This window comes from Notolepis coatsorum, assembly GCF_963971535.1.
Source record: "Notolepis coatsorum genome assembly, chromosome: 20".
NCBI classification, from domain to species: domain Eukaryota; kingdom Metazoa; phylum Chordata; class Actinopteri; order Aulopiformes; family Paralepididae; genus Notolepis; species Notolepis coatsorum.
Genome location: NC_140184.1, coordinates 2,982,195 through 3,000,329, shown reverse-complemented (window position 1 = coordinate 3,000,329; position 18,135 = coordinate 2,982,195). Strand labels below are relative to the sequence as shown.

General features: G+C 42.7%; 1 protein-coding gene across 3 annotated transcripts in view; it reads right to left on the bottom strand.

Moving 5' to 3' along the window:
- The window catches only part of ano9b (anoctamin 9b), a 69,482-nt gene that overhangs the window by 32,174 nt on the left and 19,173 nt on the right, over positions 1–18,135 (bottom strand). For all 3 annotated transcript variants that reach the window (XR_014620840.1, XM_084337691.1, XM_084337692.1), the window contains 7 exons: positions 17,628–17,707; positions 12,574–12,708; positions 7,154–7,247; positions 4,966–5,026; positions 4,228–4,310; positions 1,920–2,024; positions 1,084–1,248 (listed from right to left, as the gene is read on the bottom strand). Coding sequence is in view for 2 of the 3 variants with exons in the window: in XM_084337691.1 (XP_084193817.1) it covers positions 1,084–1,248; positions 1,920–2,024; positions 4,228–4,310; positions 4,966–5,026; positions 7,154–7,247; positions 12,574–12,708; positions 17,628–17,707 (723 nt within the window). In the remaining variant the exon portion in view is untranslated. The remainder of the gene's footprint in view (positions 1–1,083; positions 1,249–1,919; positions 2,025–4,227; positions 4,311–4,965; positions 5,027–7,153; positions 7,248–12,573; positions 12,709–17,627; positions 17,708–18,135) is intronic.

Here is an 18,135-nt window from a genome sequence, read left to right as displayed (position 1 = left end):
AGCAGACTACAAAGAGTGACACGTTCAGCCGAACGCACAATTGGAGGGGGGCTTCCCACCCTCCAGAACATTTACAACAAGCGGTGCAGGGGTAAGGCTAAGAGAATCATCAAGGACTCCAGCCACCCGAACAACTGCCTCTTTGAACTGCTGCGGTCAGGCAAGCGATACCGGAGTCTCAAGGCGAGCACAGAAAGACTCAGAAGAAGCTTCTATCCCCAGGCCATCAGGCTGCTCAACGAACAATAAACACTACGCAACCATCAAATGCACACAGCACACACATCCACACGCACACACTCACTTTAAACAAACAACACACTGCAGCACCCACTCTCCACACTTTAGATCACCTAAACACACTTTATATTTATTGGTAAAGGATTGCACTACAACTCGTACACCTTACTGTAAATTGTACCTAAATTGTACCTCATCTCATTTCTGCTTTTCACTATATAGTATTGTATATTAGTATATTGCATAGTATATTGTATATTGTATGGTAACTCAGTTACTTCTAGTCTGCATCGAACATTGTACATATGTCTATACTGAACACTGTGACCTCTATTTTTACTTCTTTTTACATGCTACTTTATTTTATTTCATACTTATCTTGTCTAGCACAGTCTCTGGAGCGTAACAGTAAGAAGCATTTTGTATAAAAGTATTCTGTACTTCTGTATGACAACTATTAAAGAAACTTGAAACTCTATCGGAGATAGGATCACATTGTGTCATGTTTTGCTAGAGGGTGGCGATGTTTATTATTCCGAATAGATCTACACGGGCTTATAGCTTATAATACGTGACATTTGAAGCAGGCACCACTGCTGTTGTAATTGTCTGGTAAATAGCTGTTTCAAGTGTGTTTATTATTACTGCCTTCCTATACCCAGTTAAATCTGTCTTCATATCTCACGCCCCAAAGGCGATAGCGAGGGGGGGCGTACGCGTGTAGGTCAGTGGCCAATCAGAGCGCAAAACGGGAACCCGGAAACACAACTGGGTTGGTAAAAGCATACACGCGACCTGGATGGTGAGGTTTACCCTGGTCATGATCTGAATGGTGAGGTTTACCCTGGTCATGACCTGGATGGTGAGGTAGTGCAGCACGGCTCCTAGCATCACAGCTACGGTGTTCGCATGGTCTCTCATGAACTCCCAGCTGCTCTCGGACAGCAGAGGAGACGCCATCACCCGGAAAACCACCAGGGCGTGGGCCAGCCCGATGATGACCACCAACTAGAGACGCGCGCGCACACACACACACACACGCATACACACACAGAAACACACACACGCATACACACACAGAAACACACACGACAAACATTCAGTATATACTCATACAACCTTATATCCTTTATGTAAAGTTTTTCACTAACACCTAAAAGATGACCTTATTCTTCAATGTGTGTGTAAATAATAGTAATACACTTTATTTGTATAGCACCTTTCATACAAGAATTGCAGCTCAAAGTGCTTCACAGCAGTAAAAAAAAGACCGGCATAAAATTTGCACAAAATGTACAGATCAAGAGCAATGCATAAAGTGCAGACATAAAATAAGCATAACATAGACAGCAGCAAAACTGACAAAGTCAAGGTAAGGCATAGAACATTAAATCACGTTGTTTTTCAATATTAGGATCTAACATCTTAATAGGCCTCTTTGTTTACGGTTTGATTGTCACTGATACACATGATATGATGTGTTTTGGATGACTTCCGTGTGTGTGTGTGTGTGTGTGTGTGTGTGTGTGTGTGTGTGTGTGTGTGTGACTGTGTGTGTGACTGTGTGTGTGACTGTGTGTGTGTGTGACTGTGTGTGTGACTGTGTGTGTGACTGTGTGTGTGTGTGTGTGTGACTGTGTGTGTGACTGTGTGTGTGACTGTGTGTGTGACAATCTCACCATGAGTGTTACAAGGATGAGAACACTTGTGCTTCGGAGGTAGGAGTGTCTGAACCGTTTGGGCTGGCAGTCGGGGTCATTCACTATGTGCATAATCAGCTCCTCCTGTCAACAACAACATACAGACAACATTAACCCTTTCCCTGCCGCACTACCAAATGTATGTCTGTTGGAAAGACTCCTATAGGGAGGTGTAGTCTGACGACACTTTAGTTTCCCGCGAGGTCCACCCGTATAGGGATTTATCATTGGGGAAATGTATTATCGGCTATTGTAATAATTCTGCCTCATGAACATTGGCAAGCTTTCCATTTATGCACAAAATGAGTTCCCTTCTATCACTAACATTATTGTTTAAGCATTTTTTGTTGAAATAGAATTATACGTAATTATTTTACGATTAATTGCGAATTGTTTCATGTTGAGCTATAGATTGTGGATGAATACACACAGAAAGGTACACTGTGCCAATGTTCATGCTTTATTTGTTTTTATACAACGGCATGCAAATTTCTCGATTCTGATTGGCTGAAACAGTCAAGTTACACGTGGGTATTTGTAATAACTCCACGCTCTTGGTCCCAGGACCCGCCCACAACCGCATTACTATCACTCCGCCGTGAGAGTTTTTAGAAGTGAAAGCAAGATGGCCGACACGCCGGACAGTAAACATTACGAAAGGATATGGTGATAGGGTCATAAAGACTAAATGAAAAACTATTCTGTCACGGCGAATGTGTTAGTTTCTTAAACAATGTTGGATGATGTAATTGATGGGTCATGAGTCATTGTGGAACAAAATAAAAATCGCGCAAATTGATTGATTGATTGATTAATTGCACATTTTATTACTGTCCGCCTTGTTTCCAACTGGTTAAGTTTAGGCACTCTTTCGAAGTCGCTCTCTTTCGAAGTTGGTTAAGGTTAGAGTTTGTCTTCGAAAGAGAGGGACTTCGAAAGAGTGCCTAAACTTAACCAGTTGGAAACAAGGCGGATAGCAATCAATCAATGCAATAATCCACGCTCACTTAAAACAGCGCACCTCCCAGCTGCTTCTATAGGAAGTAGGTTTAATTTTTTTTTAAATAAACCTCTTATAGGGCAAAAACTCCCCCCCCCCCCCCCCCCCCACCCCTATATAGGGCAAAGAAAACTTTTTTTTATTTGTTCTACCTACTTTCGATAGAAGCATCTAAGAATGAAGTTCTATAGAAAGTAGGTTGAAAACAAAACAAAAGTTGGATGTGTTAGTTTGTTGGATGTCTTAGTTGAGAGACAGTTGGATGTCTTAGTTTGTTGGATGTCTAGTTGAAAGACAGTTGGATGTCTTAGTTTGTTGGATGTCTTAGTTGAGAGACAGTTGGATGTCTTAGTTTGTTGGATGTCTAGTTGAAAGACAGTTGGATGTCTTAGTTTGTTGGATGTCTAGTTGAAAGACAGTTGGATGTCTTAGTTTGTTGGATGTCTAGTTGAGAGACAGTTGGATGTCTTAGTTTGTTGGATGTCTAGTTGAAAGACAGTTGGATGTCTTAGTTTGTTGGATGTCTAGTTGAAAGACAGTTGGATGTCTTAGTTTGTTGGATGTCTTAGTTGAGACAGTTGGATGTCTTAGTTTGTTGGATGTCTAGTTGAAAGACAGTTGATGTCTTAGTTTGTTGGATGTCTAGTTGAGAGACAGTTGGATGTCTTAGTTTGTTGGATGTCTAGTTGAAAGACAGTTGGATGTCTTAGTTTGTTGGATGTCTTAGTTGAGACAGTTGGATGTCTTAGTTTGTTGGATGTCTTAGTTGAGAGACAGTTGGATGTCTTAGTTTGTTGGATGTCTAGTTGAAAGACAGTTGGATGTCTTAGTTTGTTGGATGTCTTAGTTGAGACAGTTGGATGTCTTAGTTTGTTGGATGGATGGAACTACTTTTTCTGCTAATGGTTTTTTCAATAAATCTTCAATTAATGTGTGTTTAATGTATAGCAATAAGGTTGGATGAATGCGCCAGTTGTATAAAAGCCATTACACCATGTGCAGTCGTGGGTTGTGTCTAACGACCACCCCTAGCCCTAGGCATGGTCTAATTCTCACAACCCACTCCTGCGCGTGATGTAATGCTTTATAAAACGAGACGATTTAGAAATGTGTCCATTGGAAATACATTACAATTTCAAGCAAGGTGGACCGGCCGGAAACAACAATGACCGAACCACTACACCTCCCGATAGTAAAAGACCATACAGTAGGTCAAAGTTTGTCAGGAACCAGGCGGGTCTCAAAACCAACCCTAGGTCTGTGGTCTCAAGCTGGTCAGTACTGTACCTCCTCCTCACACCAGTTGTGGACCTTCCACTGGGACACGTGTCTGGCCCGATGCCTCTTCCACAGCTCCAGGAACAGGGTGGCTGAGGAGGACGAACAGGAACACTGAGTTAGAGCCGGTTTCAGGACCCCGATGTGGGCTCACCTGATGTACAAATTAGATCCCTAGAAAAATTCCTAATCGAGATAAAACGACTATTGTATCAATACTAGGGGTGTAACATGCAACCTCACAACGATTAATTTCGATTACGATTATTCAGGCAACAATTCAATGCATCATGAAATCTCTTCATTTGACCACGATTCGATAAATTTTCTATCAGTTAATTCCCCAAAACATTTTTAATACACAGATGTGGCTGCAGGGGGAACTCATTCACTCAGCATGAATGGACTATAGGTCAATAAAAACAATACACAACAAAAAAAAAACGTTTTTTATTTTTTTCAATTAATCGATGCATCGTTACGCCCCTAATCAATACAGGTTCATCTGCCAAGTTCAGGAACCCCTGAGTTCAACAGAGTGGGGGGGGGGAGAAGGAGGGAGAGAGAGAAAGAGTGATGGGGGGGGGGAAGAGGCAGAGGGAGGGAGAAGGAGGGAGAGAGAGTGGGAGGGAGAAAGAGACAGGGGTGGAGAGGGAGGGCAAGAGAGAAAGAGAGAGAGAGACAGGGGGAGGGAGGGAGAAGGAGGGAGAGAAAGAGAGTGGGAGAAAGAGAATGGGAGAGACTCACCCCAGATTGCCATGAACATCGCGAACGCCACGGTGCCCTCATTGTCGAACAGATGAGTGACCTGCAGAGGAACACATGGTGTAAAACACATGGTCTAAAACACATGGTCTAAAGCAGATTAGTGACCTGCACAGGAACACATGGTCTAAAGAGTGACCTGCACAGGAACACATGGTGTAAAGAGTGACCTGCACAGGAACACATGGACTAAAGAGTGACCTGCACAGGAACACATGGTCTAAAGAGTGACCTGCACAGGAACACATGGTCTAAAGAGTGACCTGCACAGGAACACATGGTCTAAAGAGTGACCTGCACAGGAACACATGGTCTAAAGAGTGACCTGCACAGGAACACATGGTCTAAAGAGTGACCTGCACAGGAACACATGGACTAAAGAGTGACCTGCACAGGAACACATGGTCTAAAGAGTGACCTGCACAGGAACACATGGTCTAAAGAGTGACCTGCACAGGAACACATGGTCTAAAGAGTGACCTGCACAGGAACACATGGACTAAAGAGTGACCTGCACAGGAACACATGGTGTAAAGAGTGACCTGCACAGGAACACATGGACTAAAGAGTGACCTGCACAGGAACACATGGACTAAAGAGTGACCTGCACAGGAACACATGGTCTAAAGAGTGACCTGCACAGGAACACATGGACTAAAGAGTGACCTGCACAGGAACACATGGTCTAAAGAGTGACCTGCACAGGAACACATGGACTAAAGAGTGACCTGCACAGGAACACATGGACTAAAGAGTGACCTGCACAGGAACACATGGTCTAAAGAGTGACCTGCACAGGAACACATGGTCTAAAGAGTGACCTGCACAGGAACACATGGTGTAAAGAGTGACCTGCACAGGAACACATGGACTAAAGAGTGACCTGCACAGGAACACATGGACTAAAGAGTGAGCTGCACAGGAACACATGGTCTAAAGAGTGAGCTGCACAGGAACACATGGTGTAAAGAGTGACCTGCACAGGAACACATGGTGTAAAGAGTGACCTGCACAGGAACACATGGTGTAAAGAGTGACCTGCACAGGAACACATGGTGTAAAGAGTGACCTGCACAGGAACACATGGTCTAAAGAGTGAGCTGCACAGGAACACATGGTCTAAAGAGTGAGCTGCACAGGAACACATGGTCTAAAGAGTGACCTGCACAGGAACACATGGTGTAAAGCAGATGAGTGACCGAGTCCAGAGGTTTAAGCCGCAGCGTGCAGCACATAAATCACATCACCATAGTCCAAGATCGATGAGAAAACAGCTTCAACAATCCTCTCTCTACTAATCTACTAATCACAGGACAGCTGGATCTATATCTGTGCAGGAAGCACATTTTCTGCCTCAGCTCGGACGCATATATATCCACGTGGAACTTACATTTAAATTGAAGTAGAACTAAATATAGAACTGATAAGTAAAGTCATTGGGTCCAGGCCCCAATCTGTAAATAAAAACAGTGAAACCTACTCTTTCAGCATTCGCTTCAGGGCTCGTACGGACTGGAGTGTGGCCACATTACCTCCAGAACACACTCTCTACCTCCAGAACACGCTCTCTACCTCCAGAACACGCTCTCTACCTCCAGAACACACTCTCTACCTCCAGAACACACTCTCTACCTCCAGAACACACTCTCTACCTCCAGAACACACTCTCAGGCTCCAGAACACACTCTCTACCTCTAGAACACACTCTCTACCTCCAGAACACACTCTCAGGCTCCAGAACACACTCTCTACCTCCAGAACACACTCTCTACCTCCAGAACACACTCTCTACCTCCAGAACACACTCTCTACCTCCAGAACACACTCTCAGGCTCCAGAACACACTCTCAGGCTCCAGAACACACTCTCTACCTCCAGAACACACTCTCTACCTCCAGAACACACTCTCTACCTCCAGAACACACTCTCAGGCTCCAGAACGCGCTCCTTGGACAGACGCTGATGTCTGTATATGGAATAGCCTTCCAGAGCAGTTACTGGATCCAGCGATGGTCTTCAGGTCAAATGCAGAACTCATAGAGACCTCCCGACCGTGCCCCTCATTAACTGTTGAGCTGCAGTGAACCATATGGATATAACTGGGTTCTCTCACTTGGCTATTGTTCATAATTGCAGCCAAAAAAATTAATAATAATAAAATAAATCGTACCTTAGCATAAGTGCAGGTTTCCGAGAGTTTCCAGACCGGACACCTTTTATCACACCTGGGGCACATGATGATCCCCGACTCACACACCTCCTTACTGCAGAGGGACACACACACACACACACACACACACACACACACACACACACACACACACACACACACACACACACACACACACACACACACACACACACACACACACACACACACACACACACACACACACACACACACACACACACACACACACACACACACACACACACACACACACACACACACACACACACACACACACACACACACACACACACACACACACACACACACACACACACACACACACACACACCATCATTTAGCAAGATCAAGTAAAAATACAGCACTGACAAGGGCTGGGTATTGTCTCTCAACAAGACAACATGATTAAAATAACATAACATGAAAAAACATGGGCACACTTGTGAAAGGAGATGAATCCGCATCGTGGCACGACTGATCAGCTGACGTGCGGCAGAACAGGAAAAGCCGCTTCCACTGAGATGCCAACGGCATTAATGCAATCAGTGGTTGTAATGGGAATTTATTATACGTTACATAATTTGTACAGCTTATTGGACATGTTTCATAGCTCTGCTGTTATAAATACATATTTCTCTGTACAAAGCTTTAACTAGTTTAACTAGTCAAGTCACCTAGGCGACAGTCTGGCGTATGATCTTAAAACAACGGCCAAGGGCCAGAACAGTTTTTCACGTGGATATGGCACGACGTCCAAGGTTCTGTTCTGGTTCATCTCGACTCCAGTCTTGTGTCAAGACACGACAAAGCCCCTAAACCCATCTTTTGTTTTCATTTTCTGCTCTTTGTTCATTTCTGTTTACCTTTCTTGTCATATCTGTTCATCTTTTGACGTCATGTCAACTTTGTACTTAATTGTAAGCCAGAGCTCGCTCTCACTTTCTGGTCAGAAGCTTGTGTGTACACTTAACCCTTTCACTGCCACACGACAGCCGGTTGTGTGATAGTAAAGGGTTAACCTTCTGTCGTGTGGCAGTGAAAGGGTTAAACTATAAACTAAGCATACTCACTATGTTCTATTTTTGACTTCAATTTGACTCATCTGAATTTCTACAGTTTCACTGTTTGGCTCATTAAAGCGGGGGGGGGGGGGGGGGGGGGGGGGGGTCAGGGGGTCGGGGGGGGGACGAAGAGGCGTCTTTATCTATTATACTACAACTCTGTACATACATCTGATAGCACTACACTCAGTAGTACTCATTTGTATATTTTGTACCCAGTTTAATCACCTGTGTACATTGTATATTGCCGTTACATACAGTAGGTAACTACTAGGGGTGGCCAGGGGGGGGAAATCGATACGTAGTAGTATCGCGATACTTTGCGTGCATTGTTAATTTCAATACCTGTAATAGTACAGTAGTCCACAGACACACACACACACACACACACACACACACGTGTGCATTCAGTTAAGTTGGAATATGATTGTAATACAAACAGTTCAGTTTGTCAGGTACATGCAACACAGATTACAGTGTTGACTAGGGATGGGCGTGAGTAGCTATGAGAAAAATCGTAAAAAAAATTATTGAAATAAAAAATATGAAAAATCTTTTTTTAATTTTTTTTAAATATATTTTCACATGTATGTGTAAGATTATAACTATTTGTTGGTTTCCTTAAACATATATACGTGAATGAACAAATTTTTTTTTACGTTTTTTCCCCCCTTTCCGTTTCATAGCATTTAGAAAACCCCTCGTTTTCACGAGAAAAAAAAAGGGGATTCCATGATAATCGCCCCGTACTGTAATATTCTAGAACGTTGTCATTTGTCTGCCTATTTATGAATCGTTTTCAAATAAACGCTAGATTATCGATAGTATATGTGTACGTGTGCACACTGGTGCCGCGCGCTGAAAATCGATTCTCTCAGTTCCTGATCGCTTAGAGTCAAACAGCCATATGACAAAAAAAAATTAAAAGCTTATATCTCCGTGAAAACTGGTCTGATTATCCTAATACTGGTCAAATAGATTCCTTACCTGAGATCAGATGGTATCCAAATGGATTATTCCAATTCCTGATCGCCATTCCGAAAATCAATCCTTTTATTGATCCACCGCGTATACTGTACAACACATAATCCCCGCTGCTCTGAGGGTCCAGAATGAAGCTGATCGACTCCGGTCACATGCGTGAGAAGTAAAATGTGGAATCCGGGTTTTTTTTCCTCATGCCTTTTCATTGAGTCCAATCCAAAAGGGTGAATTACCATCTGGGAGACGATAGGGGGCGCTTTTTTCACATCCGAGCACCTGGAGTGGCTGATTTACCAACGGTAGACTCGGTTGATGAAATATGAATTCAGATCGCTAATAAATAAAAATACGAGAAAAAAACAATATTCTCGTTATGGGCATTCAACCCGTGGGGGGTAAACCCAAGAAAACTCGGGTTGGGCATCCAAAGTGTTAAAATGCCCATCCCTAGTGTTGACATCTGTCTGTTTGAGAAAATACCATGTTCTGTAATAAAAATGATTGAAGTGAGATGAACAGACTGAACTTTATTTTATTAGATAAAACATGTTGACAAAGTTTTACTTTGCAGTTGAAAAAAGGTAATAAATCGCAATATATCGCAATATTAATATTGCAATACTCAGCATATGGCAATATATTTAGTATCGCAATACTATCGTATCGTGACTCAAGTATCGTATCGTGAGGCCTCTGGTGATTCCCACCCCTAGTAACTACTGGAAATACATGTTTTTTGTTTTCTTACAACCGCCTCCCTTTTCTTGAGTGACACCACTTGAAGCAGCGCCACCCGTCCTCTCCCTCTATTGTTCAGAGCAGACCATTGTCACAGGGAAGTTGGTCAATGAAGACATCTAAAGATATGCCAGTTCAAGATAAAGTTCAAGTTTGACTTGTTCTGTTCACCGTTTTAAATTGTTAACCCTTTCACTGCCACACAACAGCCGGTTAACCCTTTCACTGTGACAATACAGAAGGTTAGCCCTTTACTATCACACAACAGACGGCGATGCTCCATCATTAGCTTAACCTTCGGTCGTGTGGCAGTGAAAGGGTTAAGATTGTGCAAGGAACAGAGGATACATGGTCCCGTAGCTCAATGTGTAGCTCAGTGTGGCATTAACACGGCCAGGGTCAGGGGTTTGATTCCAACCAATCCCCCCACACTACAAAATGTAGCTACCATGTAAGGTACTGAGCCACCTTGCCTCTTTAACCAAATAGAACAAATGTTCAATGTTAGCTTGCGAGCTAACGTTACTAATGTTGCTAACCTATGTTGCCAACATTAGCTTGCTAGCTAACATTACTAATGTTGCATAATGTTGCTAACCTATGTTGCCAACATTAGCTTGCTAGCTAACATTACTAATGTTACATAATGTTGCTAACCTATAGACCACCGCAACACTTCCGGGATTCTGAAATCAGGGAGGAGATAGCGGGGGGAGCAAATTAATGAATGTGGATGACTTTTATGCGCCCGAGTCTCCTGAACACGGCGCGACCTATTCCAAATCGATCAGAACTAAATCGGCCGAGCCAAAGTCCCTTTTTCAGCACCTACTCAAGTTTCAAGTTTCAAGTTCAAGTTTCTTTAATAGTTGTCATACAGAAGTACAGAATACTTTTATACAAAATGCTTCTTACTGTTACGCTCCAGAGACTGTGCTAGACAAGATAGTATCAAATAACATAGTATAGCATGTAAAATAGAAGTAAAAATAGAGGTCACAGTGTTCAGTATAGACATATGTACAATGTTCGATGCAGAATAGAAGTAACTGAGTTACCATACAATATACTATGCAATGTACTAATATGCAATACTATATAGTGCAAAGCAGAAATGGGATGAGGTACAATTTAGGTACAATTTACAGTAAGGTGTACGAGTTGTAGTGCAAATCCTTTACCAATAAATATAAAGTGTGTTTGTGTGATCTAAAGTGTGGAGAGTGGGTGCTGCAGTGTGTTGTTTGTTTAAAGTGAGTGTGTGCGTGTGGGTGTGTGTGCTGTGTGCATTTGATGGTTGTTGCATAGTGTTTATTGTTCGTTGAGCAGCCTGATGGCCTGGGGATAGAAGCTTCTTCTGAGTCTTTCTGTGCTCGCCTTGAGACTCCGGTATCGCTTGCCTGACCGCAGCAGTTCAAAGAGGCAGTTGTTCGGGTGGCTGGAGTCCTTGATGATTCTCTTACTCCCCATACGCATGCACAGATTGCCAGCGGAAGCTGAACCGCGAGCGAATGAATGTGGACTGTTCCATCAGAGGGGGGGAGCTTGTGGTGGTAGTGTGAGTGGCTATAGACCACTGCACTTAAATATAAACATTAGTCTACCGGGAGACTCAATGAGGTAGTTGTAGATGTCGCCATAAGATGCGTCTGGTCATTGAGTGGGATCATTTTTCCATTATCCTGTTCGGCTGAAAGGACACTGGCCATCGAAGCTCCCCCCTCTGATGGAACAGTCCACATTCATTCGCGCACGGTTCAGACTCCGTTGGCAATCTGCGCATGTGTATGGGGAGTAGGTGCTGAACAAGGGACTTAGTTTTAGTTCTGATCGATTTGGAATGGGTCGAGCCGTGTTCAGGAGACTCAGGCGCATAAAAGTCTATTGGATCATGTCTCCAGCACCCCCACAGCCGTAGCTGCAACCACTTACATCAAGGCTCTCATCCACATTCATTAATTTGCTCCCCCCGCTATCTCCTCCCTGATTTCAATGTAACGCAGAAGTGCAGTGGTTGCTAACATTAGCTTGCTTGCACATTCAGCACTATTGGCTACTATAAATGCCAATCAATATCCAAGTCCCTCCCTAGCTTCCCTGTTTTTACAGGAAACAAATAAATATATGGAATTAATAGCATCCCGCTAGCCGTTTCATGGGGACTTTATGTTAAAGGCGAACTATTTTACTATTTCTTTCACTATTTGGGCACTTTTACACAATTCCTGTGAGTCTATGGAACACCTCTGTAATATATATATTTTTTTTTATTCATTGTTTTGTATTTCTAATCAAGTCCTCAAAAACAGCATTTTTCTACCTCAAGATTTCGAGCTGTTTTGAGCCTGGGCTGCAGGTGCCACCTAAACCACTGCGGAGCGTCGTCGTCTATCTCAACATTAACATGCAGCGGTGTCTCTCTGACATCACATATAGGCACATTTTCAAACGACTCAGTTCAGTGAGGGTGAATATTGTGAGAGGAGAATTGGAAGAATGCGCCAATATGAGAATTTTGAGACATAGATCATATTAATATAAGTTCACATAGCTAGGAAACAATGCTAAACACTCAAAAAGGCCATTTATAAGATAGTTCCCCTTTAAATGACTCACATCAGAGGGTTGGTGTTGAAGAAAGCCAGCCCATACAGGAACACCACGACCCCCAGCAGCGCAGCAGGAACCAGCAGCAGGGTGTACCAGCCCAGCCACAGGTAGTACAGGGCCACCTTCTCCCCAAAGTAGTCCCTGTAGGGGAACACACACACAGGTTTTTATATTAGCTTTAATATCCTTCTATTTTTCTGTTTCTTTTCTGGCTTAAATATCTAGCCCAGGGACTACAACTGAAAACTAGCAACCCTGCTAATGTTGGCATATTTACAGTTTTTAATTTGTATTAATTTATAAATGTATAAACTGTTTAGATTCTAACACTTTCAAATCGATGCAGTTGAATCGTCACATTAGGATCGATGCATTTCGATGCATCGTCACACCCCCTAATATAGACCCAATATATTCATCCATTCTACATTCCTTGCAAACAACATCCACACACTCACTTTAAACACTTCACCGTATTTTATCTATTTATTCTTACACATTTGCACTACTTCTACATCATTTTAGCATTTTGCATTTTGTAAATGTTTAATTTTGAATATTGTATAGCGTTTTTGTGTTTTACTCCTTACCAACAGAGTCTCAAGCGCGTTCCCGTAGTAACGCGAGAAGCGAAGCGTTGGTCTGTGGAATCGTAGAACACGCTGCAAGAGGCCCTCGAGTGCACAGACTGGAGCGTGTTCCGTGAGAACACAGATAATATAAACGATTACACTGAAACAGTGCTGGACTTTGTTGGCACTCTGGTAGAAGAAACAATCCCCTCCACCACAATTAGAGTTTTCCCAAACCAAAAGCCCTGGGCCCTCATTTATCAATGGTGCGTATGCACAGATATGTGCGTAAACCGTGCGTACGATCATTTCTATGCAAAGTGTGGATTTATCAAAATGAACGCGTGCTTGAGATTGTGCGTATATCTACGCACAGCTCAGACCGTGCGTACATATCACCAAGCGGTAGAATAAGGAAACTTCAAGCAACATGAGACTGACTTTCATGCATTAGTTTCAACACTGACGTGTTCTGTATGACCCGTAATTCATTAGTTAATTGTAAAATAGCGACAGTAGTGTAATTATTGTCAAACCCTATAAATAGCATTTGGAATAGGTCTTTCTTTCCGAATGAATGCAGCGTTTATCGATATAGCGTTATCGGAATACTACGGGGTGCGCTGACTGCGCTCCGTGGGGAGCTGTTTTCAGAGATAGGACAGTCTATTTGCCGAGAGAACATAATATTAACTAGAGTCCGCTACCCGAGACACATTCTCCTTGATTTGTACCGCAATTTGGGACCCAAATTGGAGCGTGGAACAAAACGCACAAATGCCATCCCCATGCACATTCAAGTCCTCTCCACCGGCACGGTCCATCGTGATATATTGGAGATGTATCGAGCAATAGACTGTTACGGTACCACCCATGTAGCTGTCAAAGCTCCATCACAAATTCAGTTATTGTGTGAATAGAAAGGGATTCCACTCAGTCAATGTTGCGATGCTCATTTGGCTGATACAAGTCGTTGCTGGTGACCGGGAGGAAGGCACACATTGTATTGAATTCAATTGTAATGTTATTACTGGGGTATCTGTAATAAAAATATCGCTTAAATGCAGGTGATCGGGGTTATCCACTGAAGCCATAGTTAATGACTTTGACCAACCCAACAAACAACCCAACAGGAGTGCAATTATAACTGGCTCACGCACGAACTTGGGAGCGCAGTTGGCCTGCTTGTTTGGCATGGGGGGGCAGACGCAGAACACCCACCTCCAAATGTGATTAATATTGTTTAAAATAAAAAGCTAAATACTATTATTTTGTGTGTCATGTTTCCAAATAAGATTGGTCACAACGAAATGCTTTCTAGCTTCAATTTTTTGTTGGTTAGAATAGATGATCTCCGTTGAAACTTCACTGAGAGCGAGATTGATCACGGAGGACTTGCTCTCAGTGAAGTTTCAAGTTTGCTTAGTCCATTATTCTACATTCCATGGGGGTGTTTAATTACCATATATGGTTAATTAAGGGCGGTTCAGTATGCAAATAGACGGTTTTCTATCACCGTGATCAGGTGATTGATTTTATTAACAGATTGCAGAATGGGTACAATACAGTACGGCTCAATACACACAATTGTTAAGGAGATGCAGACCAGAGAAAGACTTTCGTCTTGTTTACATCAGGGTCCCCCATTTTCAATTCATCATGAATTTTAAGTAAGGGTGCAATTAGCACCGTGCAATCCATTCTTTGTGGATAATAATAATAATAATAATAATGGATTGGATTTATATAGCGCTCTTCGTGACACCCCAGAGACCCCAGAGCGCTTACAGAGTCCATTATTCGTTCATACACAGTCATACCGGTGGTGGTAAGCTACAATTGCAGCCAGAGCTGCCCTGAGGCAGACTCACGGAAGCGTGGCGAATAATCATCGCCTACGGCCCCTCCGACCACCACCAACATTCATTCACATGCATACACATTCATACGAGGCAAGTAGGTTAAGTGTCTTGCCCAAGGACACAATGGCAGTGGGATGGACATGGGCTTGAGCGGGATTCGAACCACCAACCCTTCGATCATTGGACGACCCGCTCTACCCCTGAGCCACGCCGCCCCACATTGGGCTTCCCACTCTCCAGGACATTTATAACAAGCGTTGCAGGGCCAAGGCTAAGAGAATAATCAAAGACTCTAGTCACCCAAACAACTGCCTCTTTGAACTGCTGCGGTCAGGCAAGCGATACCGGAGTCTCATGGCCAGCAGAGACTCAGAAGGAGCTTCTATCCCCAGGCCATCAGGATGCTCAATGACAATGACACTATGTAACAACCCATCATCTACACCAGGGAGGGGCAACTGGCGGCCCGCGGGCCGCATGCGGCCCTCACCGACGCTCCATGCGGCCCCAGGCCAATATTAAAAAAAAATAATAATAAAAATATATAATATTTTTTTTATTTTTTTGCATTTGACTAAGAAGAGTTGGCAGTCGACTATGGCTCCTTTTGATCGATTAGTCGACTATTTGACTAATAGGGGTCAGCCCTAGTGTGGACATATTCAACACTGTTGAAAGTGCCATGCAGCAATATGGGGGGTTTGATAAACTGTCGGCTGTTGTTACCGATGGAGCACTCGCAATGAAAGGAAAACACACAGGATTCGCCGGGCTTCTAAGGCAGAGTGGCGTTGAGTGTCCAATGCTGCACTGGATTATACATCAGGTAAGCTCGCTAACATAATTTCCATCTATTGTGGGTCACTAATAATCAGGGGTGCAGTGGTCATGCCACGCGGTACCACGCGGTACCACGCCGTCCCAGCACTTTTCTGAGCAGAAGTATGCACACAAAAATGAAACGTTATTTCATCTGATGCAGATCACATGCACAAACATTGAAGTTGACATTCCTTCTATTGTGCGCCAACAGGAGAGACCACAAGTGTCTCATTAAAGACAGAACCATTATTGACCCACTGTGGGGGAGGGTGAATATCATGCCAGTTTGATAAAGGGTCAATGGGAGGCATGTAGAATTGCACAAAAAGGAATTCATTATTCTGATGAGTATTGCACTTGGCTACTTGTTTACTTTTGTAGTGTTCAGATAACACTGAAATGCATGTTATGGATATGAAGCACTCAGGAATGGTTTGTTTAGTAGCAGGATAAAAGTTTATACATTTAACAAAATCATTTATTATTGCACTTTTGATTTACTGTTGTAGTGAAATGCAGCAGGAATGCTGCTTTGCGTTTGTTGAGCAGTGGGCTTTAAGTTCATACATTTATTTTAATAGAAGCCGTAATTATAAATTTGTCATTTTTGTATATATTTGGGGTTACACAGCAATACTTTCAAATGCAGCTGTATTTATAAATTCATAAAGTTGAAATTAAGCATTACTAAATGCGTTTGAAATGGAATAAAAACAAAGTTACAACAAATTATAATATGCCTTATTTATCACATCTGTGACTATTATGGGCTATTTGAGTGATGGGGTACTACTGGCGGGACTGCCGATAAACAATGCGGCCCCCCAGATTGAGTGTGGAAATGTAGTGGCTCTCACCATATACAAAGTTGCCCACCCCTGATCTACACTCACTGCACACACATCCACATGTACACACTCACTTTAAACAAACACTCACCTTACCACTCACTTTAGACACTTTAACACACTTTATATTTATCTATTATTAAAGAGTTTTGCACTACATTCCTACCTCACCCTACCCTAAGTTTTGTACCTCATCTCATTTCTGCATTGTACCTCACTGTTACTCATTTTACTCTGTATTGTATGTATATTGAATGAACATTCCCTTATTTACTTTTTAATTACTTACTTTTTTTTACTGTATGTAGCACTCTCAGGGGCTCATACAGAAACAAGCATTTCATCATAAAGTATTCTGTATTTTGTTGTGACAAATAATAAACAAACTTGAAAACTACTGTATGAAGCACAACCCAGGAGGGTCGTACAGAACCAAGCACTTCACTAGAATGTGTTCCTTATGTTCCTTATAGGTGACAAATAAAACTACATTTGAAACTATAGAACCATTTGATAGACACAGACGGATGCCTGTACACACATAAACATTTTGACTATCTTTGACAACCCCCTTTTGACATTGAGTCACTGAAACTGATACAATTTCAGTGTTATCGACTACATGCTGTGACATTACACCTCTCAAGCACACACCTAATACACAAAGAATCTGTCTGAGCGAGTAGAGCATAGTTCCAAGAGTAAGATAAGATAAGATATTCCTTTGTTGATCCCCTTGGGGGGGAGAGAGAGAGAGAGAGCCTCACTGTTGAGCCCTGTCTCTTCTTGTGTTTAAGGACAACACTGAGCTGAGGGACCGACACAAGGACGGCTTTGACACCAGAGAGCTGCACTGAACGAATGTACTGTATGTTTGAAAAGATACAGTATGTTTGAAGAGAGAGAGTGAGACAGAGAGAAAAGGGGGGGAAGGGAAGGATATATAAGTGACTGACTTGACGTCGTTGACCGGCTGGTTGATGAACAGGCCGGACCAGCGAGCCCATCTCTTCTTCAGGTGTTTCTGTTGCTTCCTCTGGGAACCACGGGAGAAATCAACATCAACAATCTGGGACTTGATACACACCTACATGCTCACCTAAACCCAAACCAAGTCCTCAAGAAGAGCTTTATGTGAGCTAGACCTCTCAACTAAAAAGCTCATTTTGCTGGTAATTCAGGCATAAAGGTCAAGCTCTTAACATACTTTGAATGATTTGAATGGGTAGGTACTAGTCTCAGTTGTGCAAGCTGAACTTCTTCTCAACTGTTCAAATTACTCTATAGGTGCGCTTGATTTTCTCTAACTTACCAGGCACTTGAACGGTCTAAAGGTCAAAATGTCAATTCCAATTTAAAATAAAACATGTTCTTCATGCTTCTTCCATTATTTGAAACCTATCCCACCACTATTTTCCTCTGGTCTAAAGCATAGAGAATCTCTGCAAAGTACTGTTTTTATCA